The sequence below is a fragment of the Netta rufina genome (assembly GCF_964035555.1).
Source record: "Netta rufina genome assembly, chromosome: 1".
NCBI classification, from domain to species: domain Eukaryota; kingdom Metazoa; phylum Chordata; class Aves; order Anseriformes; family Anatidae; genus Netta; species Netta rufina.
Window position 1 is genome coordinate 65036130 of NC_140123.1, and position 24785 is coordinate 65060914.

At 37.0% G+C, this 24785-nt stretch overlaps 1 protein-coding gene across 3 annotated transcripts in view; it reads left to right on the plus strand.

Moving 5' to 3' along the window:
• The window catches only part of UXS1 (UDP-glucuronate decarboxylase 1), a 56616-nt gene that overhangs the window by 15790 nt on the left and 16041 nt on the right, over positions 1–24785 (plus strand). For 2 of the 3 annotated variants that reach the window (XM_084284622.1, XM_084284623.1), the window contains exons 4-9: positions 369–412; positions 3876–3936; positions 8600–8780; positions 15011–15115; positions 16535–16594; positions 18354–18475. In XM_084284622.1, coding sequence (XP_084140748.1) covers positions 369–412; positions 3876–3936; positions 8600–8780; positions 15011–15115; positions 16535–16594; positions 18354–18475 — 573 coding nt within the window. Of the gene's footprint in view, positions 1–368; positions 413–3875; positions 3937–8540; positions 8781–15010; positions 15116–16534; positions 16595–18353; positions 18476–24785 lie in introns of those variants that run through there. The other variant, XM_084284624.1, reaches the window with a different exon arrangement.

Sequence of the window (24785 nt, forward strand, 5' to 3'; positions counted from 1 at the left end):
TGGAATGGTGCTAATGTCTCTGCTTCTGTGTTTACATCCACTTAAATAGGAATCATAATGTTGGATGTTCATATCACAAGGCTATGGTACTCATAGCTCTAGATGTTCTTTTGAGCAGCTGCATTAGCTTTGAAGATGCTTTGCTTTTAGTGGTAAGCTAAGGGTATTAGGTGATTTGATTTTTGGTGAAAACTGTCTAAGGATTTTTTGACATAAAGAATGCTTTAAGATTCAAGTTCGTTGGATTATCTTCTGTGAAGCTCTCTGTAAAAGACTGCCATGGTTTTTGCTCTAAAGTCTATATTAATGTTTTGTGATATAAATCTTACCTTTTCTTTGAAGTTTAAATACTATTCCTTTATTTTTAGGCTGTTGCACCTCTAAGGGAGAAAATCCGAGATCTAGAAAAAAGGTATGTGGTCTTTTCTTGGTTTGGGAATCAGTTTAAAAGCATAATTTCTGCTTTGTACGATTGAATTTGGTACCTTGTAGGTTTGAGATATATATTTTGCATATGCCCTCAATACTTTTGGATTTTTGTCATATCTACGTTAGGATGGGCCCTTGAATGCCAAAGGACATTAATGCTTTGGGTAGTCAGGGCTGAATAATCCCATCAAAGCAGCTGTGAGTACTAAATTCTTGTCCAGGTAAAATCCTGTGAAGGAATTTGCAGGTTTTAGTGCTACCGGTGAACAGTTTACCATGGTTTAGTAAGTCTCGTACAGGTATGTGCTTAAATACGTTGGTTTCAACTACAAGAACTGGAGATGCTTTACCTTACATTTCTCTTGCTTGTGATCACTTACCATGGTTCAGCTAACGTAAAACGATTTGCTTTTGAATCTTGTTCTGTGCATGTGTTTTGGATGAGCCTAACAGACTGACTTCTTTTAGGATTTGTAAAGGAATGTGATATCTTGAATTAAATTAGATAATACAATTGAGAAATGCAGACAAGCTTTTTGGTGAACCACAGATGGTAAATGTGGTAGATTTCTATGCTCTAGTTCCACCACTTCTTGTGCTGTTTGTGTCCACTCTGCAATACCATTTCCTCCCTCTTGTGGCACCAGAGCCATTTGAATGCTGTTAGTAAACTGGATGGGGAAACTAGGCATTTCAGTGTCTCTTCACAAGTAGGTCCCTCACACTCCAACCTGTTTGCCTTTCAGCCAGGTGAGTTCTCCAGTCTGGGAAAACTGGCAGTTGTTGGCAGCAGGACACTGGTGTTTTTGACAGTGATAATGTTTCTCGGGTGGCATCCTCCGTATCCCAAACAACTAGCTGGCTGAAAATGCTGCATTGCAAAGAGCCAGGTCTGGCCTTATCTAAACCAGTGCCAGTAAGCCTGGATGGTTACATATGGCATACTGGTGGTTATCTGCTGTTTCATTTCAGTAAGAACACCTGATCATTGATCTCTTTATATAAGCATAGATTTTATGGGTCAAACAAAACAATTCATGCAGTGAGTGGTGAAATTAGAGAGAAATGATTTTGTGTTCAGATTAAATTTTTGATGCACTGTCTCTGTTCAGTTGACTTGGTTAATCTTTACTGACAGCCCAGTGTATCTTCAATTTCAGTTGTTAGTAATTCAGGTATTTCCTTCTGCCATTGTGGTAGGGGTATCCTGGTTGGCTTTTTTTTTGATTTTGTAATTGTTGCATTTTTCAAAGTGAGCAATGGGTAAAACCATTAAGTTCAAGCTTTTGTCAGGAGCCATCTTAATGCTCTTTTCACTTTGAGTAGCGTGTGCAGTGCATTAATGATTCTTATTTCAAATGTCTAGCAAGTCACTAGCAATGAACAGAAAGAATGAAAATGTATTTTACCTCTGCAGGAACTATCTGGGAATTATAATAATAAACAATTATTTTTATATAATTATATTATCTGCTGGTTCAACTGCATGTGAGATGTTGCTGGTACTAATTTTCAAATTTTGTATCTACATAAAGAGGTGGTATGCAACTATTCACTAAGAGATGCCCGAAGGCTGATCCTGCTTGCAGAACTTATTCTCTAGTGTCAATGTTTCTTTTACCTCATAAGCTGATTAGAATCTGAAAGCAAGCCATCTTCATGCATTTGGGAAGCAGGAAAGTCAAGAATTCCTTAATGCTAGTCTCATGACAAAAGGTTGTTTAACAAGCTAAAGTTGGAAAGCTTTTAGTAATAATTTGCACAGCAGAAAGCATTGCTAGGCCTAGTGTATTCATCAGAGCAAATCTTACACTTAAGCTGTTGCCAAAAGATGAGCATTCTGCTGGATCAGTTCCAGACTCCTGCATGCTGCCCCTGAGCCATTCCTGGTGTAACAGAAGGTGCAAGAATGGTTGGGACATTCCTTTGGCAGCGGTGTGACTTCACATCAGGCTAATGTAACCTTGGCCTTAAAAATGGAGGGGACCGACTCGTGCCTCACATCCAGTTAACTTGACACTTAACTTTTTTAAAAAAATGGTAAATTTTCAAGGTGTTTTCAACTCTCATTACTGGTGGATTTGCCCTTCTCTCACTGGGAGGCTGTTTTACATGTCTGAGAAACAGCCGTGCATAAGCATAATACGTTGTTTCACCTTAAATAAAGGAAATAATGTTGCTGTTATTGACCTCTATAGTGATACAGTACAAAGCAAGCATAGGTAGCTGCTTCTTTCAGTTTTCCTGCGTGGGTGATGTTGGAAGATTCTGCTGCATATGTCACCTATTCACGAAACTGAAAATGGCTTTAACTCTGGGATGAAAAGTTGTCACAAATACCGAAGCATCTGTGCTCTCACTGAAGAATTTCCATTGGGCCAATGCTGCAAGCTAGAACCAGAGGAGATGCTTCAGAATCAGAAAGCGTAGAGTCAGTTCAATCAGAGTCTTTGTGAGGGCATGCAAATATAATCTCAGTGTGAACTTCTGATGTAAGTGGCTCCTGCTTGCTACATCTGATTGTATCTCTAGCACGTGGGCTTCCTGGAGAAGAGTAACCACAGTTTGATTTCTATCAGGTGTCACACTGGTATTTAGTAAGAATAACATGAGCTATTGAAATATTGCTGGGACTAAAATGCTACTTAACTTTAATTAATTTACTTAACTTTTTTTAATGCCGGGGCGTGGGAGAACATAATTCTGTTACTGTGTCCGTAAAATCATTTAAGGTTCTGAGCATTCATTTTGAAATTAAAAGAACACCTGTGATTCATAGGTCACATAATTTTATTTTAGAATATTTTAGTTTTGATTGAATTATTCTAAAGATTGTGGGGAAAAAAAAGTGAAAATAGCTTGTAGACCATTAAAACAACATCAGTCTAGTAATTTTTGAGAAGAAAAGATTAGCTTTCAGACTCATTTGGAAACAAAAGTTGAAGTATTTTAAAGAGTTTTATCAGTGTTCTGCTTGTAAACATTACATTGACTTAACTCTTCTTAAAGTTTCTGTGTAATCAATGTGGTAAGTTAATAGAATTTACTTTCTTTTCCAGATTTTTTTAGACAGTTACTTGCTTTTTAAAACTTCAAAAAAATAAAAATTAATTGCTCACGTTTTATGGTTTTTCTCTTGTGATGTCATGCTTGGCTCTAGTCCTGTTCTCAACAGATAGAAGAAGCCAAGTGATTCATGCTCAAAAATCACTTATGCTTAAGTTTAAAGGCACTTCTTGCAGATCAGTTTTTATATCTTTTCATGGTGCTTTAACAAAACATAGGTAATTTCTCATGTTGGTCTAGATTCTTCCTTAAATAAAAGGAGTAAGCATCACCTTACCTTGAGTATTGGGGGTTGTCAGAATAATGTTTCATAATTCAAAGAAGCAAAGCTGAAACTTGCATAATTTTTCTTCTTTGTTTCGAATTGTTTTTTTTTCTAGTTTCACCCAGAAATACCCACCGGTGAAATTTTTATCAGAAAAAGATCGTAAAAGAATCCTGGTAAGTTTGAACTTTTTCAAGGGTTGTGCTTGGGAAATAAGCATTTGGTGGTATTTACATACAGTCTTACAGAATTAATTAAAACCATGAGCAGGGTTAAAGTAAATTATTTTGGATGTTGTATGTGCTGCACAGGGTATAGGCTAGTGCTTTGCTTACCCTGTGCTGATGTTCTCAAACACAGCATATAGATTTTAGACTTGGGCTGTGGTTTAGGGGTTTGACTTGCTGATTAAGCTACTGTTCTCTGCTTCTAGCAACTTAGACCTGCATTGCTATTGTTCCCAGGTTGCTTAAACTTGCAGACTAGGAAACTTCAGGCCCATCTTGGCAGAAAGTTTGTATGGTTGAATTGAACAAGTCATAAGGCTAGAAGAGTAGCTGCTCTGCAGTACTGTTAAGAAGAAGCAGTTAGACTTAGGGAGTGTGTATCTCTTATCTTCCCTATTTCTGATATTTTGAATCATCACAGACATTTTAGGAGGTTGGAGAGGAGGACAGGTTTAGTCAGGACAAGGAATCTTTAAGGCATCCTTTAAGTCAGGACAAGGCATCTTTAAATTCAGTAAACTGCTGTGACATCAGCTTTGCAGTTTTGTCTACAAACACTTTTGAAGTTAGCAGCATCCTAAAATTTCTCTTGTTTTTGTCTGTCCTGGGCAAAAAAAAGAATGTCCTCATTTCTGAGAGGTAGTGGAAGTATAGCTACCTAAGATATGTATTAAGAGCTTCTGCCTCTGTAGTAGAGAGCAGAATCTACGACAAATCCCCACAAAAGTGCTTAAGTTTTGTGATGTTCTCTTTTGCCTTTATTCTTCAAAAATTTGACAGAATACTGACAAGATACGTAAATAATAAGTAAAAACAAATGACTTCATTGCTATTGAAAAACTTTGTAAAGAATGTGTTACTATGTTTTATTAGTTTAGTTTAATTTCATTTGCTTGTGGCTGCCTGAAGGGGATAGATTTTTAGGCTCCCCGATTCATTGTTGAAATTGGAACGTGCAATGAGGAAAGTAACAGCGTTAATTCTGAAAAGTCCTAAATAGTGTGCTTATGCATACAACTGTAACAATGTTACCTCAACGTACTGTTTTTGGTATGATAAGGTGTTTACAAGAAAATTATCGGTGCAAGCTGTTATGGATTGTGGAGCTCTTTACTATTTTTTAACTTTGCCACTTGAAGATATTGGATATTTTGCTGAAGTTCGTTGATTCAACAGAGATGGCAAGTAGTTGGAACAGGAGTGTTTTCTGCAGACCTGGAGGTGAACAGCTTTTTGATGTCTGCATTCTGTAGAGATTAAATTATTAAAGAGAGAGCTGGCCAAAAGGATGAGTGAGTTGCATAGTCATTTCTTATGTATTGCAGTTGGGAATTAGTTCAATGTGCACTCATTGGCATTCACAAACCTGCTCAAGTTGGCAGTTTCATTCATTTATAATGTTCGTGTCATGTAGGAAAAATTTTGAATTCAGCATATGGAAGACTTGTGTAGACCTTGCATGGCACTTCAAACTTTGTCAGGAGTAAACAGAAAGAACTGGTGAGCCAAGTGACATTTGGTAGATGACTTGTTTCATATTTTGTTGATGCTATGTTTTTATCTCCTAAACTATCCTAAATTTGTATTTTCCCTGAATGCAGTCTCCAGCTGCAAACCTGCAGATACCCACAACACTGATGTGAGCAGTTCTAGGAGTTCTTTGCTTATTCTGAATCTATTTGCAGATGATTGCTAGTAGCAGTGGTATCTCAGCTAAGACTGGATATTCCAGCACTTTCTTTCAAAAGATCTTAAGTTTATTGAACTTTGTCCTGGGGTGTGCAATTATTCTGATTGCTCACTTCTCTGAAGTGACTAGGCAACAGGCTTTCCTATGCAAGAGAAGGATTTCTGGTAATATTATGGATGAAAGAGTGGGCGCAGGCTCAGTGTGTTGTGTTTTTTTTTGTTTTTCTGAATTGAATATGGTAGACCAGTAGAAACACAAAACAACAACAAAATTAATGCAATTTCCATGTGGGACACTACATGTTTTAAATCTGATTGCGGAGAGCAAAAATAAACCTGTCTAGGAAATAAACGAGTATTTAAACACGTCTACTGCAGGAAATCATTAGTAATGTTTGTGCCCTTCCACAGATGCTGAAGTTAAAAAGCATATTGGCACTATTGAATAATTATATTTTTGTATAAAGTTTTGTTAAAGAATGTTCATTTATGCCCTAGGTGCTGCTATTTCAATTCTGATATGGAAATGATTCATGTACAGTATATGATTTTGAAGATTAATGTCATTGTAATTTGCAGGAAGTCATATTTAGAAATGAAGTACATTGACCTTGCTTTTATAAGCAATTACAGGAAGGTTATGTTGAGAACTTCAGTGAAAAGTCATCTTTTTAACATAGCCTCAAGTAACGATAAAAATTAATCTGTGCAGTTGTTTACTTTTCCAGGGGAAATTCAGCTCCTTTTCCAGGTAGTTCATTACCAATACCTATGGAATTGGCATGTTAATAAAACTAATACAAATTTATAATAAAAATGACTTACAGATTTAAAATAATTGTAAACTTCTTTCCGAACAAAATTGGTTTGTGCTTTTTTTTCTTTTTTCTTTTTTTTTTTTTTTGCTTGCATATAACAGAAGAGTGCTGCTACATGCAGTGTTTGGTTGGGTTAGGAGACGGGGAAGAAGACACCTTCAGCATGTTTTGCTACACTGAAGGTATATAGCAAACATTAAATTTGTCTTCTCTGGAGTGCTGGAAATAGAAGTGCAGCAGGGAATTTTGTTTGGTCTCAATTGAAGGAATAGGTTCATAAATTCTACAAGAAACTTTGGTCCTGGGCACCACAAAAAAGCCAAACCCCTTGAAATGTTCAACAAGCTTATGGCAGTAGGTTTTCTGTGCATTTTTTTTCCCCTTAGTAAGTGGTAGTACCTGGCAAAGGGCTGTTCTCGGTCAGTTACAGCCCTTTCTGTGCTCATAGCATTCTGCCACAAACCTGTTCCTCCCTCCTGTCTGTTATGGGATTGTGGGAGCTCTGAGATCGTTGCCTTGTTTTAAGGAGGATTTCTCCTGAATCTGCTTTCTCCTTCAGGTTTGTTAAGGAACTGAATCGCATACTGAATCTGGAAGCACTGACAAACCCAAAAGAATACCAAATAGGCCAATTAAGTGGTTCTTTTATTAATGGGTACTTACAATGTCTTTAAAAACTCAGGGCTATTGGTGTAAATATGAAAAAACAAGTGTGGGAAAATAAGAAGTAGAAGGCTGAGTTTTTGAGAAGAAAACAGATGTCAATCTCTTTTTTTCCTTTTCAATTTTTGTTACTTTTCTATCTGTCTTTTTTTCTTTCCTTATTATAAAATTTAAAAAAATTTGCTCATCTGGCTTTTTCAGCAGTGGATGGGGGTAGTGGGTAGGATAAACATTTTCACTTTGCAATAGTCAAAGTTTAAGAACTTAAGGCATTTATATAATCATGTGCACAGGGCTTGATTGTTGTAGCACACCATTTGTGCATTAAATACCTGTTTGACAGTTTCACCGTGTCCTTTTGTTTGGCTAGTTTTCACTGCAACTGAAGAGTGGAAATGAACAGCTGAATCACCTTTTCAAAATGTAAATTTGATCATGTAGTCATATAATATAGCTGATAGTACATTGAGCTTTTACCTTCATTCTTTGAAAGTGTTTGTCTGTTATCTCTGTGTATTCTTAAAAACAGTTTATGAAGTGCAGAGAAAGTGATTGCTTCTATGTCTGTTGGGATGTGTCATGCAACACAGAGGCCTACTACTTGCAATGTTGACTGCTTGATTACTCTGTTAGTGATTTTGTTGCTGTTTATTCTTAATAAAAAAAGGGGGGGGGGAAATAAAGAACTTGCATACTTTAGCTCTGGTATGGAACAAGACCACTATATTTAAAATATTTTATTTCTGCTTATTTCTTTACAGTAAAATATCATAAAGTTCCAAGACAGGCAAGTGCTGTATGTTGGACTAAGTGGTATGAGAGGCTGCAAATAGAATGATAGGATGTGCATACACATTCTGTCATAATACGGTTGTGGATGCCTTAGAACAGAAAAGGAATAGTTTTGTTGGTTGTTGTTTTTTTTTTTTTGCGCCTCTGAGAGGTGAAAGAATTTGTAGTACTTAAAACACCCAACATGCCTTCCATTTAAAGCAGACAGAAGCTGGATTTGATGTTTCTAACATTATAGATCTTTCACAAAAAAATAGCATGGACTTTTTTTTTTTTCTCAGAAATGGGAATAGTAAAGAATTCTCTTACCTTTTGGTGTCTTTTTAGATTTCTTTCTCATAAAAAGGGCACAATCCATTTTGAAGGAAAAAAAAAAGGAAAAGGTTCTAATCTGACAAAAAGTGACTTTGTTGATATGAATAGTTAGCTGAACTTGTAGGCTGACAGTGTTGAAGCATGTCAAGCATTTCTTGAAATTCTAGATGCCCTATTGGGTTAAAAAAAAAAAAAAAAAGAACATGGAAATGGAGTTGTTTCCCCTGGAGTAAGCAAGGATCTGAAAGCTACTGTTCTTTTGTTTTCATGCTGTAGACTTTGTCTGGTGTTTCTGTAAAAAGAAAAAGAAATTTATACCAACTGTCCTAACGCAGATAACTGGAGGAGCAGGGTTTGTGGGTTCTCATCTTACTGACAAACTAATGATGGATGGCCATGAGGTTACAGTTGTGGACAACTTCTTTACGGGCAGGAAAAGAAATGTGGAGCACTGGATTGGTCATGAGAACTTCGAACTGATAAATCACGATGTCGTTGAGCCCCTGTACATTGAAGGTGAGTAGTTTCTGCCTTGGTATTTGCTCTTGGCTGTGCTTTATGATGATAAGCATGCCTGTAAAGAAATTAATTTTGTGCACTGACTTCTGGATTCTCTGTTACCTGTATACTTTCTTATTAGCCTGATTTTTATGGTCAGTGTGGGGTGAGAGGTTAAGAACACTTGTCTGTGAAATCAATCCTTCCTTTCTAATTGGATGGGAAGAGGAAGTTTTTAATATCTCCTTTGTATGACTGATTTTGTGAGAAGACAAGATGCCAGTAGGTCAGTCTGTCTCTCCTATCCATTGCCCCATGTCCCTGTGTGCATGCACACGCTTACACAGAACCTGGGGTCTGTGTCTCATGAGCTGAGAAGCTTAATTCAGGAGTGTAGTTACTGTAGACTGCATATATCTGCAACTGTGAATGGTCAGTTAAGAGGAACATAAACTCTTTCACAGAGCAAGTCAACTTGTTTTTATTAGTTGCCTTACGCTTCTTCTGTGGAAAGTAGTGCTCCTAGTATAGGTATGAGCATTTCACAGCTTGTGGAATAGGAAAATGATAGCACTGAATTCCTGCAGTTTTCAACAAAAAATGTAAAAATGTGGTGCTTCAAAGATGTAGAAGTAACTCAACACCTAAACTTACTATAAGCCACAAACTATTATGCCAAACTGTAAGATGACACTAACACAGCAGTATTTAAAAGATATGTGTTAGTAGTCTTCTTTGGGAATATATCAATGTATAGCAAGTTAACGAGAAAGTTACTGTAATTCTGCTGGAGATCTGTTGATTTTTTTCCCTTCCTTTAGACTTCTGTAGCAATGTAATTGTTTCATTTGTTAAAACAATGGATCTGAGGCTGTTTTTTTTCCCCACTTATTACTCATGCTGTAGTCTAATGGGTCAAATTTCACAGGAAAAACCTCTAGTAATTGCATCTCTTGTACTACTGCTAGTGATGAATTCTTGACGACACTACTGAAACAGTTCTGCAAACGTGTTCCTTCTCTGTTCTGATAACACATTGGTTCAGTTACTGTCTGTTACTTTATTTCAAAGTTTTGTTTCCACTGGTGGGATAATGGGACTAAGATATTATTGGCTCCAGGCACTGTGGTTTATACCTCAGCCAGATGGCTTTCCTAATTCCCCTATGTTACCTTCTTTATAACTGATTACACTCAAGAACTTTTCAGAAAACTATCAGTTATCAGATGCTCAATCACTGGGCACTGAGTGTGAGTTCTGTGATCCTTTTGCTACATGTCCCATTCTTTGTGTAATAAAGAAGTATTAATTCTTCCTGTTACAGTGATAACAAGTTATAACATTATTCAGTAGGCAGTTTATTGAATTTCTTCTTATCCTCCAACAACATAAATTAAACCTGGTGTGGCTAAATATTAAAATAAAATTGGCTAAAAAATAAGATAAAATTAACATCAGTATATCAGTATAGCAACTTGATAAATTTTTGTTCAAGTTTAAAAACAGTTTGGGGTTTGGTGTCCAGCATAGGAAAGGAGGGGAAAAAACAAGTTGAGGCAATGAGGAATAGTTATTGTCACAGATTAAAAAGTCGTCTCTTTTTATTCTAACATATGGATAAATACCTCTTATTTTAGTCCCTGGTAGTCCTTTTCACTTGGAAATAGAAATTGGAATGAGTGAGAAGTCTTGAAGGTTTTCAGCTAAAGAACTCCTATTAATATGCTGTCCTGTTTGAACAAATTTATATAAGGATGTTTAACACTTGAATTCCAGAAAAAGTAATAGGTACTTTATTTTGGAAAGAGACCTCATTTCTGATCTAGAAAGAACAATGTCTGTGCTGTTGACATGGAAAGTGAATTTAGTTTCAAGATGTGTAGCTTTCATTAAATATCTTGATGAATTATTTAGCTTCATAGTGATGCTTATGTAGTACCTGTAAGTCATTATCTTTGATCCATGACACATGAGGTGGCACTTAGTGTTCTTGGATCTTCATCTGGGCTGGCCAAAGTGGTAAACCACCAAGATACATGTTTCATTTCATAGCCCTGTGATAACTATTGTTAACTTTAGTGCTGAATGACTTTGTATTCCTCCAGTAGAATTTTTGTTGCTGTAGTGTTTGGGAAAGGTGTCAGCAGAGAACTCAAAAGGACCATGTAGCTTTCACTTGACCTTTTCAAGGAGAAAAGCAAAGGTGCTGAATTTCATAATGAAGGTAGTTTAAGAATCTTGAAAGGCAAGAAATAATCAAAAACAAAATCTGAAAAGAAAATTTGTAAAGCTTTGCATAATAATTGCGTGAACACTTTTTATTGTACTTGAGTTGTGTGCTCATGAAGTACCTGGGAATTATAAAGAGACTTTTTTTTCAGCCGAACTGTTATAACAAGGTTTAATCCACTAGTAAATGTGGGTTTTTTAGTCAAAGATGACAACTGCCTTTTCTAAAGGGTTATGTATAAAGAAAGGAATCTTTTCTGTTCTATGAAAAAAAATATATAGAAATTCATCTTTGTTTAATTTTTTGGCCTCTTACGCTTTACATTCATTAATATTACAGGCTCTGTAAGATGTTTACTTGAGAGCACTGTGGATCATCTTCCTGTAAATTTTAGTGTAAAGAGACATAACTGTTAGTTGGAGAACAAAAGAGAATGAATGCATGAGCTGGTATTACTGCGACCTATCCCACTTCCTGGTAACAGAATTGCATTAAAAACCACCAAATGAAATTTTAGATTAATTGTGTATAGGACAGAAATAATGTACTTAATTAGTTTACGTGGGGATTTGAGGCTTAGTGCTGTCTCGTCTATACTCATCTTTGCACTAGGGTTGACTGTGGGTTTGCAGAAAAAAAAATTGTAATTTTTAAATGATTTCTCTCATTCTCTGAAGTATGTATTTCTGCTGTGAAATATCATTTTACTTGCGTAAATGGGGCAGAGGCAGCTGATTTCAATGTGAAGTTAAGATGCTAGTCCCACCACAAACTGGGAACCTAAAAGCAGTTGGTATTTCCATCCTCATGATTGAGGTCTCATTATCAGCTGCCTTTAGGTACACACACATTGTAGACAGTAGCTATAGGAGTTGAATAAGAAAACATTAGACAGGAATGCATAACCCGTATCCTTCTCCCACTGGCTTTTCTTCTTCCTGCTTCCTCAGCAGTCTTTGGAAGCCTTAAAACAAGCATACAAACAACTTCCTACAGCTAACTATAAATGGCTAGAAATACAAACTTGTTTTCTTAATGTTAATAATGAATCAGACAGGTCTGGTTAGAGCCATGTATTTACTGTACAAGCATCAGATGCAAAATGATTTTGTGGGGCTCTGATCCTAGCCCACATTATTAAACCGGTGCCACCAACATATTTTTGCTGCAGAATATTTTGTACTGGCTGGGGTTGTCATTCCTGCGCTGTCTCCAACACTGTTCTCTGTTCAGTGACCACCAACATATTCTGCTTCGCCCTGAAGAGGCAAGGCAAAAAAAATGTCATTTTGAGACTAAATCCAGCACTGTCTCCCCAAAATATATGTTATATAAATATTAAAATCTGTGAAAATTAAAAATTGACACAAATTCAAGCATATAGTTGAACTGAAACAGAGCTTAAATTTCTAGATACTTTAATTGGAGTAAGTGCAGTTCCTGTTCACAACAGATTTGTTTTGTGAAGCTTTTATTCAGTTGACACGCTTGTAACTAAGGCATTTCTATTTTGCAATATCTTGCTTTGCTTGAAAAGAATCTGGTCTTTAGAAATTTGAAACTTGTCCTTTAGAATTCATGTGTCACAAAGTAACTCAAACTAACTCAGACCTTGTAAACATACCTTCTCCAGTTTAAGCCTTTCCTGGTCAATGTTTCTTTATTTTATCACTGGTCAGGTAAAGTGCTTGCCAAAATACTTCTTGCTGCTGTGCTCACATTTGCTGATGGAGTTCTAACGCCTGATGTGAGTTACAAAAAACTTGCAGAACTTAACTTTTTTTTGTTCTTTTTTTTTTTTCTTGGTCCAAACCCATTTACGTAAAGCTTTGCATATTCTTTCACCCAGTCATTTTCAATTAATTGCACTGAATTATTTGCCAAGTCATCTCAAGGCTTTGTAGCCACGCAGTTGGATGTTGTAAAGCATGTATGGAGGTAGGGAGGCAGGAAAGTTATGGAACAGTAAGTTATGGAACTTCCATGCTTTTGAAATTGTTTTCCCTCCACAGCAATATCACCAAACCTGTTGAAAAGACTTAGAAAGGGTTGTGAAGGAATAAGGTGGAGAGAAATAGCAAACTGAGGTGAGAGGTCAAGTCTCGTGGCGACTTTAGTTGTCACTTGGTTTCATTTCTCCAAGCCACCTTGTTGGAAGCAATGTGCATGCTGCTGAGAGCAGCAGTGAATGGCTTCTCTGGGTGTTTCTTTCATAAGCTTTCAGTCTACACTTGTTTGGTATTGCAGTGGTACTGTGCTACAGGGAAGGGATGCTTATGTTCTGAGACATTCATGGATTTTGTTTGTATTCGGGAAGTAATGCATGTGGCAGGCAGCATCCGAAAAATGTCAGTAGCATTAGCAGCACAGGTAGGGCTTTGAATCAAGCCTGAAGTGGGAGCTCGCTGTCCCCGAGCACTTGCTGTGTCAGGCCATCTTTGGTTATTATTCTTGTTGCTGCTGGAGGCTGCATGCTGTGGAAAGTTCTCTTTTGGTACTGCACCGGATTTGCTAGTGAATGGAAATACTTATTGACAGGAGAGCAAATAGCTCTGCTACGTGAAGTTGTATTTTTCTCCATTTCTTAATGTGAGAGTAAGTCCTCACTATTGTGACTACATCTGCCAAAATACCATCCTTCTAGTTCTCTGGTCTGTTTTGACATCTTGTAGGCAGCTGATCACCTGTAGATATTAAAGTCTGTAGCCAACAAAAAAAAAATCAAAACATGGCAACATAACCATATTTGGGGGTTGGAGTTAGATGATCTTTAAGGTCCATTCCAACCCAAACCACTCTACAATTCTATAAGAACTGATTATATTTTGTGGTACCTGCTTGAAAAAAATGAGTGCTTTACTGCTGGCTCCTCTTTAAACAAACAAACAAACCTTTCCTTTTGTAACACAAAAGGGATTATTTACCTTTTTTCCATCCTCCGTTCTAATTCTTACTTCATTTCTTGACTACTTGGATGAGCTTGGTGTAGGGGACTTACTTTTCTTTCTTAAGCATCACTATCTCTCACTTGATCGTAATATTGTTGGCATTTGCTTATCCATGTTCTCTCTTTTAAGTAGCACTAACTAACTGTGATTCATGTTACACAGACGACAGAAAGACACTTTTTATTTACATTAGCTGTGTTGTGAAAAGCTTGCTGACTGAGGTTTATTGACTATGGGGTACTGTTTGTATGAATGAGTCCAGTTTTTATTTCTCTGTCTTTATTATAATTGACCTCTCACCCCTGTAATATCTCCAACCTTGTGTTCTTATTTTCAGCAGTGAAATTTGCAGCCTGGTGTGGTGAAGCTGGTCTCAGGTTTAGGAGATTTGGCTAAGACTTCTATCATTATCTATGTTAATCACATACTAATGTAATCTAAATGTAATGTAATCTAAAATCCTATGTTATCCATAGTACAGCATAGAACGCTTGTGGAACAAATGCAGTGGATAGTGGAAAATGGAAAAAAATAAATGCCCATATCTAGGCATGTCCCTCACTGTGTAACTATTAAAATACAAATGTGATACTAATTCCGATAATATTTCACTGACAAGTGGCTTACAAAAAATATTTTTTCCCCAGAATTTCCTCATAGTATTAAAAAATGTTTCTGCCATCTTTGTTTGGGATTCCATATGAAAAAAAATAATCTGAAGTTGGTAGTCACTTAAAAACTTGAGAATAAGAAAATAATGCATTCACTTCTGCAGCTGTTAAATGTTACTAAGTACTCATTGCTAAAATTGTGAAGTGAAAAATCTCAACAGATTTCTGTTTTTTGTGTCAACAATGTTAGTATGCATTATATGTTATTGTTTTACTAAAAATTAAGTCTTGATGTGGTACAACAGGTTTGCAAACACATCATCTGTAGGTAGCAACATCTGAAATGGTGAGTTCCAATGCAAGGAAATGCAGAAAGAAGTATTTGTATTTCAACTCTAATGCTTTCTCATTTAATATATCACACGGAAAAATAATATTTTCTCCCCTCTCTTTCTGTAGTGGACCAGATCTATCATCTAGCGTCTCCTGCTTCTCCTCCCAATTACATGTATAATCCTATAAAGACATTAAAGACCAACACTATTGGGACATTAAACATGCTGGGTAAGTGGAAATCTTTTTTCTTCTTAAGATTATTGCATTAATATAACCTGTACATTGGTATTAGGGGGAGGATGAAACACTTGAGTCAAACGTGACTTTTGTGCTTTTCCTTTAAAGACATCTGCAAATGAATTCATGGTCTGAATTTTTGGGTAGACCTGTGTTTGCCAGGAGTTGGACTTGATGATCCTTATGGGTCTCTTCTAACTCGGGATTTTCTATGATTCTATGAACCCTGACAACAAGCAAGCTCAGCTGGCAGAGCAACAGAACTTCATGCCTGTAACTTGGCTATGGAGTAATACCTGTGCCATAATTACAAAAAGTGCAGTTAAGAGCGTGGGATTTTTGTAGTGAAGTTGTGCCAGTGACTGCAGTTCTCACCTTGGTGACTGCAGAACAGTCCCACGTTGGCCACAAGTGACTGGACCTTTCCACCACAGCAGAGGTTGAAGTAGGTGGAACTGCGCTTGCTCTGTAAGCCCCAAATTTCAAGAGCACTGGATCCTCTTCTGCACATCTTGGCTAGCAAATACTGAAAGGACATTTAATGTCTAGCTTCATACTAGATAATTGCAAGGCAATATTTTCAGCTTTCTCTGTTGGTTTTGATGCTGGGGATGGGCCTGTAAAAAGAAGGCATCAAGCCTTTGCTACTTTTTCCTCCCATCTTTCGTCCATTTGGCATGTGCTGCAACTTGAACTGGCTGTCAGTGATCCTGAGAGTGAGACAAAAAAGACTGCTGGGCCCTAGCCCATCTCACATTTGATATGCTAGTGGGTACAATTAAGATAATTAAATGATTTAGATGCTATGTGGTATTGGACTGTTGTACAGCATGGATGAAAGATATCTTTGGCCACGCCAAGTTGAAGGCCATAAGGCCATTGAAATGGAATGCAGAGTAATATGAATAGCTGGGTAAGGTCACCCAGGCTGTTTAATGGAGCAGTAATTATATATATATATATATATATATTTTTTTTTTTAAATGGAAGAGGGAAACTGATAGTTTTTGTTCTATAACGTTATTCTGTATAAGATTCTTTATGTAGCCTAACTTTCAATTTCATTAATCGTGTTGTATTTCTAGATTCTGATTTCATATTTGGAATGGTTTATGCTTCCTTGGCCTTTATTTAGGTGTGATATACTAAGTTCTTGGATCTTAGCTTGGTGTAACCTTTAGTTAGCCAGAATTGAACCCATCACATGTGGATGCTTTGCTGTTTCTCAAGTCTCCTAGCCTGAGATCGGGAGCTGTAAATGTGTTTTACAGCTAGACTTATCTAGTGAGAGAAATCGAATTCTCTTTAAAAACAATGCAAATTGGGATCACAATAAAGCAGTTAACATGACTGAAAGATTCCTGTGCTTGCTCAAATTGCATTCTTCTTTCTCTGTTTCCCAAAATCTAGGATTAGCCAAACGTGTTGGAGCACGGCTGCTACTGGCCTCTACATCAGAGGTGTATGGAGGTAAGGAAGGAAAAAAAAAATCAGAGCTCTTGAGATGCAAATACTGAAGAGTATTTACAGATCTTTTGATGAATGATAAATATTTATCACTGTCTTAGCTTGAATTCTTCATCAGATGTACTTATCAGTTTAAAATGTGGGCATTAGTACCTGCTTTAAATATCTCTAGTAAGAGCAGTGGAGGAAGGCTTGGACTGCTGTTTGCAATTTTCCTATGTCTTTGTTTATGGCTCTTTTTCAAGGGGGCTTGTAGGAGAATTTTGAGTGTTGAACCCTAATTAAGATCCGGATGCCATAGTGAAAACTTGTGAAGAAAGATCATTTCAGTAGCAAACCTGCATTTCTTTTCCCAGTGTACTTACAAATTATATTCTTAGTATTCAGCAACAGACAAGGGTATAAACTCCAATTTGAGAAAACAATGATTGTGCACATGCTCTTGCAGTGTTTCCTAAAATATTCAGCAGTGGTATCATATCTCTTCTTCTTCCTTTTGCTGTTACTAAGAAGTAAAGTAGTGAGAGAATTACCAATAGAACTGCTAGTTGGATACAACAAAAATCTTTAATTTCTTACACTGTACAATAGACTGTATGCCTAACAGAGAAACTTCCTGCTGTTGTGAACTCCTGCTTCATGGCTAATAGCAGTGTTGCAAGGGTAATGGAGATACCAAGCACAGGCACCTGCTGAACATTAGCAGTTGTGACTTTAAAAAATAGCCAAGCAAACAAAAAGTACTCATCTCCGTAACAAGATGCAACGATGAAGTGCAGATTTGGGGGGGAAAAACAGCAGGACAAAGAACATACCTCAAGGTGTACGCTTTGGGTGGAATAACTTCAGTCAAGAAGAATCAAAGCATATACCTAAGCAAGAGATCAGAACTGAAGAGAATCAGAACTGACCATCATTGTTTGAGTTTTCTTTTTGGCAAAATGGCCTACGACACTTGAAAGTTCAGTAGTAATGCATGCAAACTTCAAACCCAGTCAAAAGGGTAAGTCAGTAATAGATAGCAAAGTGGGGAAATGGAACAAAGTGATTGGATTGTTTCAAATATATAGAGCCTACAGGCAGACACACACTGGGAGCCTCCCAGGGCACTCTTGTTGTTTGTTTTTTTTGTAATTGACTCCTATGCTGGATCTAACCAGAGGATTGTCTAGCCTGATTGTGACCATTGATGGCTAGTAAAAAAAAAAAAAAAGTGCTTAGGGTAAATTAAAAGAAACGTAGCATGTACCCTGTGATATATCACTGTACTCTTTCTTTAGAAAATGTAATATTTCTCCATCTTGCCAATTTTTTGTTTCTTGTGTTTTCTCTTATTTTATAAAACTTGAAGTTGCTTTGCTTTATTTATTTGCAAATACAGTAAAAAAATTCTCTCTGTATAACCTATAAAGTTTTCATGGAATTCTCTACGGTCTTATTTGTGCCTTTGAGGTGGGTAATCTTTGCACAGAAAAGTTAAATTTAACCCTCTGTTCTCATTCTTCTATCGAAAAGCACAGGGCTGTTGTTTGCTTAGGCTTGGTTATCTTACTAGAGTCCTGCATGTTCTGTAATTGTCATCTTTCATGGTTCTAGTCAATACACTTTTAATGAGTGTATTTTAATTGAAGCTTAATATTTTTTAATGCATAGTTCAGAGAGAATCTGTTAAACTGTCTAACATCAGTGATCCACCAGAAGTTTTGTTATATATAATCACCTTTTTGGTAGAAGATAATTTAAGGTGTTTCTTCCTCCGTAGATCCTGAAGTTCACCCTCAAAATGAGGATTACTGGGGCCATGTGAATCCAATAGGTCCAAGAGCCTGCTATGATGAAGGAAAGCGTGTTGCAGAGACCATGTGCTATGCGTACATGAAGCAGGTATTAAATTTGTATCAGATTTGGTGGACTTTCTATAATAATGAAGACCAAATGTATGGCAAAACTCCAGTATGTGTATTTAGGTGTAGGAGCGCAAAATAAAATGTCTTGAGCAGGAATGTTCATTGTGTGGCTACAAAATCTGTTTTTTCTTTAACGCAGAAGCTTTATTGTTTCCATATTCTATTATTTCAGATGAGCAGTGTTCTTCAAGAAAATGTGCTTTAGTCTTTTTGATAGACTTATTATGTCTCTTAGTAAAATAGTTTTTAGACAGATTAAACTAAGATGACCTTACTAATTTGGGAGCCAGATAAGAGTGGCTCTAAGTTGGTCTTGTGCTGAAATGCTTTGCTGAATAGGGCAATTACTGATAAACGTGGGACGTTTAGTGAGCATAATTGAAATCAGAATATATGGGTAAAAATTAGGAAGTTCTTTAATGGGTACACATAGAAGAGCAGTATATTCTAAATTGCTTTAGAAATGCCTTAAAAATAGGTAGGTATTAATATAGCCCTTAATGAAAGATAGGAATACTCAGTTATGTAAGACCTTATTTCAGCCAAATACAGTAACATGAGGATTAAAATGGAGTTTAAAATATATTTTTGAAATGACGTGGCATTTTTCCTAGGTTTCATACTCAATGAGTAGAAACTCCTAACTAACCAACCCAGCATTGACTCTTTACGTGCATGTGAATCTTATTTAATTGCTATTCTACTTCTCTCTGGGAGATTATTCAATTAGAAAATGTGGCACATTAAAGAAAACTGTACCCCGGTTTCATGGTGTTTGCAGCTTTAATATACAAAGGTAAAAATAATCAATCAGAGTATATTCTTTGGAGTCCTAAACCTTTAATTAAGAAAATTCTAAGTGCTGTTTAAAAAAAAAAAAAAAAAACAAAAAAACAAAAAAAAAAAAAACACCTTGAAAACAGGATTAAACTTAAAAGCTAAGAATTTAAAGGTGATATTTTAGTACAGAGGATATAGCAATTTTCACTTAACTCTTAATCCAGACAAAAGGAAATTCTTAAGGTTCACGTCTACTTTGCTCTCTTTTAAATCATTAAACATTTTAAAATATTAAATCAAAGTACAGTGTGGTTGTACTGCTTGTGTTCAGAATCTATATTTCACTGTAGAAAAATGTTCCTCATGGGCTTGGAAATGATGAATATTACAGTTTTTAATGAGAAATTCTTGTTCTGCAAGGTACTGAATTTTCTGTGAGTTTGTGGTATGCACTGCAGTATTCTTTTTCGAAGGGCAAGACTGTCGGTCATTTATAAAACCATGGGTCTTGCATCTTAAAGCCACAGGATAAGTAATAATACTATCCCAAAAGTTCTTTGCAGGATTTATAAAGAGTTATGAAGGTTTGTAAAGTGGAACTGCAGTGCGCACAGACACGAATTGAAAACTCATGACCTAAGTTCTCTACCCCGTGGCTAGCTCTGTGAGATATAGCTTGTACTCTATTATAGATTAGCACTCTGCCCAAGCATGTCACACCTGCTGAATATTCTGAAGTATTTTTGATTTTTTTTTTTGGATAATACACTGTTACTAGTTTTGGAAATATCCTTCGCTAGTGGAAAGGTCTGACTTCTACTATGAAAATGAGCATTCTGCTTTTTGTGGGGAAGAGTGTCAGGTAGGAGTGTCCTAGTGTAAAACAATCATATTTACAGGATTTCAGGATGAAATATGGATGGGGAAGAGGCCAGGGGGAAGTTTAAGCACATAATATTGCAGTGTAAATTTTGTGCTTTGTTCAGGAGTTGTCATTCAGTGTGCATTTAACTTTTTTTATAAAAATATGGTTAGAATTATGGATCTGCCTATAAGTCCTAAATTTGTGAAAGCTCCAACTCTGTGACTTAAATACTAGTCAGAATCTGACACTATCTACATGGCAGGAATCTGGTACATTTGCTTAAACATGTTGTAAATACAAACACGTACCATTTTAAATGCTTAATATATTAAGGGTGTTTTGTGAACTAAATTTAATACCTCCTCCTATATTACTCATATGGTAGGAAATTCTCCAGATCTGAAGCTCTACTTCAGCTCACTGTAGAGTGGTGCAGGAAAATTTTAATCATCTTCCATTTGTTTCATTCCTTTTTTTTTTTTTTTTTTTTTTTTTTGCATATTGACTGCAACTTTACAAGCTTCAGTGGTAGCAGATGGACTTAGCTTACAAGATATGATGATAGTTTCCAAATTGCCTTAGAATAACTTAGAATTCCAATTAAGAATTCTGTCAAACGCCCTCCTCAGAGTATAGAGTGAACTGAATTATGGTAACCAAATATTAAGTATTACCTTCTTTAAGTGGTTGAGGGCTGTGGTCTACTTGATATAATACTCTAGTCAGGACTGTGAAGATTCAAGAAGAAAAAGGCAAACTAGAGGTAAAGTTTGTTTTAGTAATGTGAGAGGATAATGCACACAAACGGATGTTGAAATCAATTATAGAAGTGCATTGCAATTGCAACTCTAGGGTGATTTCCTGTTGTATATTGAGTTGCACTTTTTTCTCTAATCTTTAATTCACAAAATGAGTTGGTTTTAGTAATCATAAAAAGCCTTGATGTGAAATGTAGGGGTAATGAAAACTGTTGATTGAATTGCAACTGAAAAGGCAATCAATAGTGAATAACCATGTAGTTATTGAGTAATTAGACAGAAAACACGTAGCTATGTTAGAATAAAGAAGTTCTCTTCTAAATGTATTCTGGGAGTTTATCCTACATTTTCTAATTATTGCTGGCTGTTTTCTTTCCTTGATACTCATTATAGTGTGTTTTTTTTTTTTTTTTAAAGCATTCAGCATTCTTTTTTTTTTATGTTGCCATATGAAGTTTGCTAGCAGTTTGCTTAAGAAAAAATGCAGAATTGATGCTTTCTGTGGATTGATGGAGTTGGATTTACAGGAAATTGTGGTTCTGCCAGCATGAGGGGAAGAGAGAACCGTAGGGATATAGAATCATTAAGGTTGGAAAAGACCTTCAAGATCCTCTGGTCGAACCATCACCCCACTACCAATGTCACCCAGTAAAACATGTCCATAAGCACCACATCCAACCTTTCCTTGGACAGAGGAGGAATGCCACATGTCACCCTGGGAAAGGGTGACATTTTCCCTGGGCTGGGAAAGAAGCACACTCATAACCCCTGAGAATTGGCAAGAGTTGTTTATTGCCGGGACATCCTGCAGGTGAGCCTGCGGGATGTCCGTGGTGTTTGACGGCTCCACGCTAGTGCTTGTGATGGAGCCTGCGCAACGAGTAGGGAGCTGCCCGGGCTCTGCCGCAACGCTGCTGGTGCCCTCAGATGGTAGGGAGCAAAGATGTGCCGGGGTAGCTCCAGGTCTGCTCTGGCAGCGGTGGATCCACTTCCATTGGTTCGTCCACGTCTGCTGGTGGATTCATCTCCATGGGCTCTATGGTGTTTGGCAGAAGGACAAGCCAGTCCTTGCCTGGGACTGTCCACAGGGGATGCCTTCCATTGGGAATGTTTTCGGGCCAGGGGGCAGAGCCAGGGGGTCGTCCAGTTCCCCACCGAGGTCCCATGCCACTTTCCGGTTGATTTCCATCCATGGGTTCCATGTTGCCATCTGTTGCCCTCATGTGGTAAAAGCAGGAGGGTTGGGGGGTCTGAGGGCCCCTTTTCTGGGGCTGTCTTCCTCAGGACTTATGGCTTGCCAAAGAGAAAGGCTTCCCCTCGGCCACAGAAAGAGAAGAGAAATCGTTGGATATCATCAGGTCAACAGTTAAAAGCCCAGAGAATCGTCCTTTAATACCACAGATGATGGTTACTGGTGGTTGTATGCTAGGCCAATACTGAACTGTATTGATAAATAATATCATGGATCTCTTTACGTTTTTAGAAGCCATGCAGAAGGGTTTCACATGCAGGAACACTAGTGAGGCAAAGGTTGGCGCAGCAGTCTATAAGGTGATACAGGCAATCAGCCACCTCAGGCACTGCCTCTAGGAAAGAAGGAAATGTAGGAAAGAAGAGGTGAAATGCTACAGCTATTCTCACTGCTGATAGACCCCCCAAAGTGCAGGTGTCATCACTGCAGCTACTGTCCTATATTCTACCAAGTCAATGAAATTCATAAAGGAAAAAAATCCCCAATTCCTTTCCTTTGCAAAGTTTGAGAGGTCACACACTCATGGTTGTATTAATATTCTCAATAAGCACAGCAGTTCCTTTGAAAATTTTCAAGTTGGTTGCTTCTGTCTTCTTTATTAACCAACTACATGGTGAAAGAGGAAACTGCTGCTTTCAACCATTGTAACTGAGTGATTCACAAATAGGCTTTTCTACTTTGCAAAAGAGAAACCACAAATAATCATAACTTTCCTATGCTCCAATAAAGACAAGTCCTGGGAAGTAATACTTTAGAGATTAAATAATGCTAAGAGTTTGTTGTTTGTTTGTTAATGTCACCGTCTTACATTCCTTCTGGCCATCCGTTGAGGGGAAGTGAGGTGAAAAGAGGAGAAGAACCGTATCATGGCTAAAGCAGTCTCATAAAGATGCAGCCTGGCCTCTCATCGGATCATTAGTAGTAGGGAACTCTTCTGTAAGTGCAGAGTTTCATAGAATATGTTTCTAAATCATAGTAGTCCATCTGAGTTGTCAGAACTTTGTTATACAGGCAGCATGTATACAGTAGGAGGTTTTTTTCTGTCAGTGCAACAACACCATTTTTCCAGATTACATGAAAATAAAGCAGGAAAAAACTGTCTGGTCTTCTTGCTCCTGTTCACATAAAATGGCTTCGATAGTGCTGTGGTATCCTTATTGTTTGTATGTGCTCTTTGCTGGTAAAAATTACAAAATAACTTTGTGCCATAGACAAGGTCAAAGCCATGGACTAAACAAATACAAAGCAGTTTCCTAAGAAAAGTCTGAACGCTTTTTGTGGTCTCTGTGCTCAAAGTTTGTGTTTTTTTTTTTCTTTCCTTTCCCTTCCCTGCTGTGCTGTAAGAAGTCCCATTTTCTGATTTCCTTCAGGTAATTGGAGAACTTAGTCCTTTGTTCCTGTTATTGTTGCACTGTTGTGCAAACTGAACTTTGAAGTCAGGAAAACCTTAAGCTTTTTCTTATTATTTATTTTTATAGATCTATTCACATCAATAGGTTTAGTGAATGTTTGAATAAGAATAAATCCGTGGCAACATTCATCTTTTGATGCAAACTGTGTTGTTTCTGATGTGTTTTTTTTTCAATTTGGTACACCTCTTTTTCTTTTTTTTTTTTTTTTCCAATAAGATGCATCTTCCTCTTTCAGTCACCATTGTTCTGAAACCACGGACAAGCCTTTTACCTGTTAACTGTCCTTGTTGTACTAATTCATGAACATAGCTCTGCAAAACTCTCCATCAAGCAGAAAACTAAAATTAAGTTGTTTGGAATATGTAGTGTTACTTGTTTGCAGGTATTTCTGATCCTTATTGGCAGCTGTGTTCAAGCTCTCATTCACTGGATTTTACTTCAGTGTTTGTTAACTGTTTCCTTACATTCCAAAGCCACACTGTTCAGCAAAATATTAAAGTTAAAATCCTTGTCTGAAGGGAATATGCTAAATAAATAAATGCACTTCAGTGGGTACACATCTCTTCTCAGTGGCAATCTTTCCCATCCAAATGTTAGAACAGACCTGTGTCTACATTGGCCGTGTACACTACATACAAAAGGTATGCAAGCTGAGACTAAAGCTAAAGTGTATCAGGGAAATAAAAAAAATAATGGTATGAAGAGACCTTGAAGTGATGCAGTAGCTTCTCTAGTATGGGAAGTGATCTATAAACATGATAATATTCAACCATACCGAAGGTGTGCCCTGGTTGTGTTCAAGTCAGATGATTGTGATTGCCCTTCCTAGCTCATCTAGGAGCTTACCTTTCATTAAATTCAGATGGCAGAATCAGTATATGTTTGCAAAACAGTTAAAAATCTTGCTGTTACCCAGGAACAATCCTCGTTTTGTTCATGCGGTAGGCAACACGTATAAATACGTAAATGTAAGGTAGCTTAGAAGTTAAAAAACACATCCTGGATGAACTGTGGTGAGCTCTCTTAGTTACTGTGCTGTGATTACAGTTCAGGTCTTGGGGAAAAAAAATCAGAGTTGTTTAATGATCTCTGAAACACATGAGAGAGAAAAAGAATCACTAAGAAAGCGACTAATAAAACAAGGGATGCAGGCAGCAATTTTAGTAATTTTAACTGAAATATTGGTAAAGACTTCTGTCAGGTCACAGTGGTATTTGTGC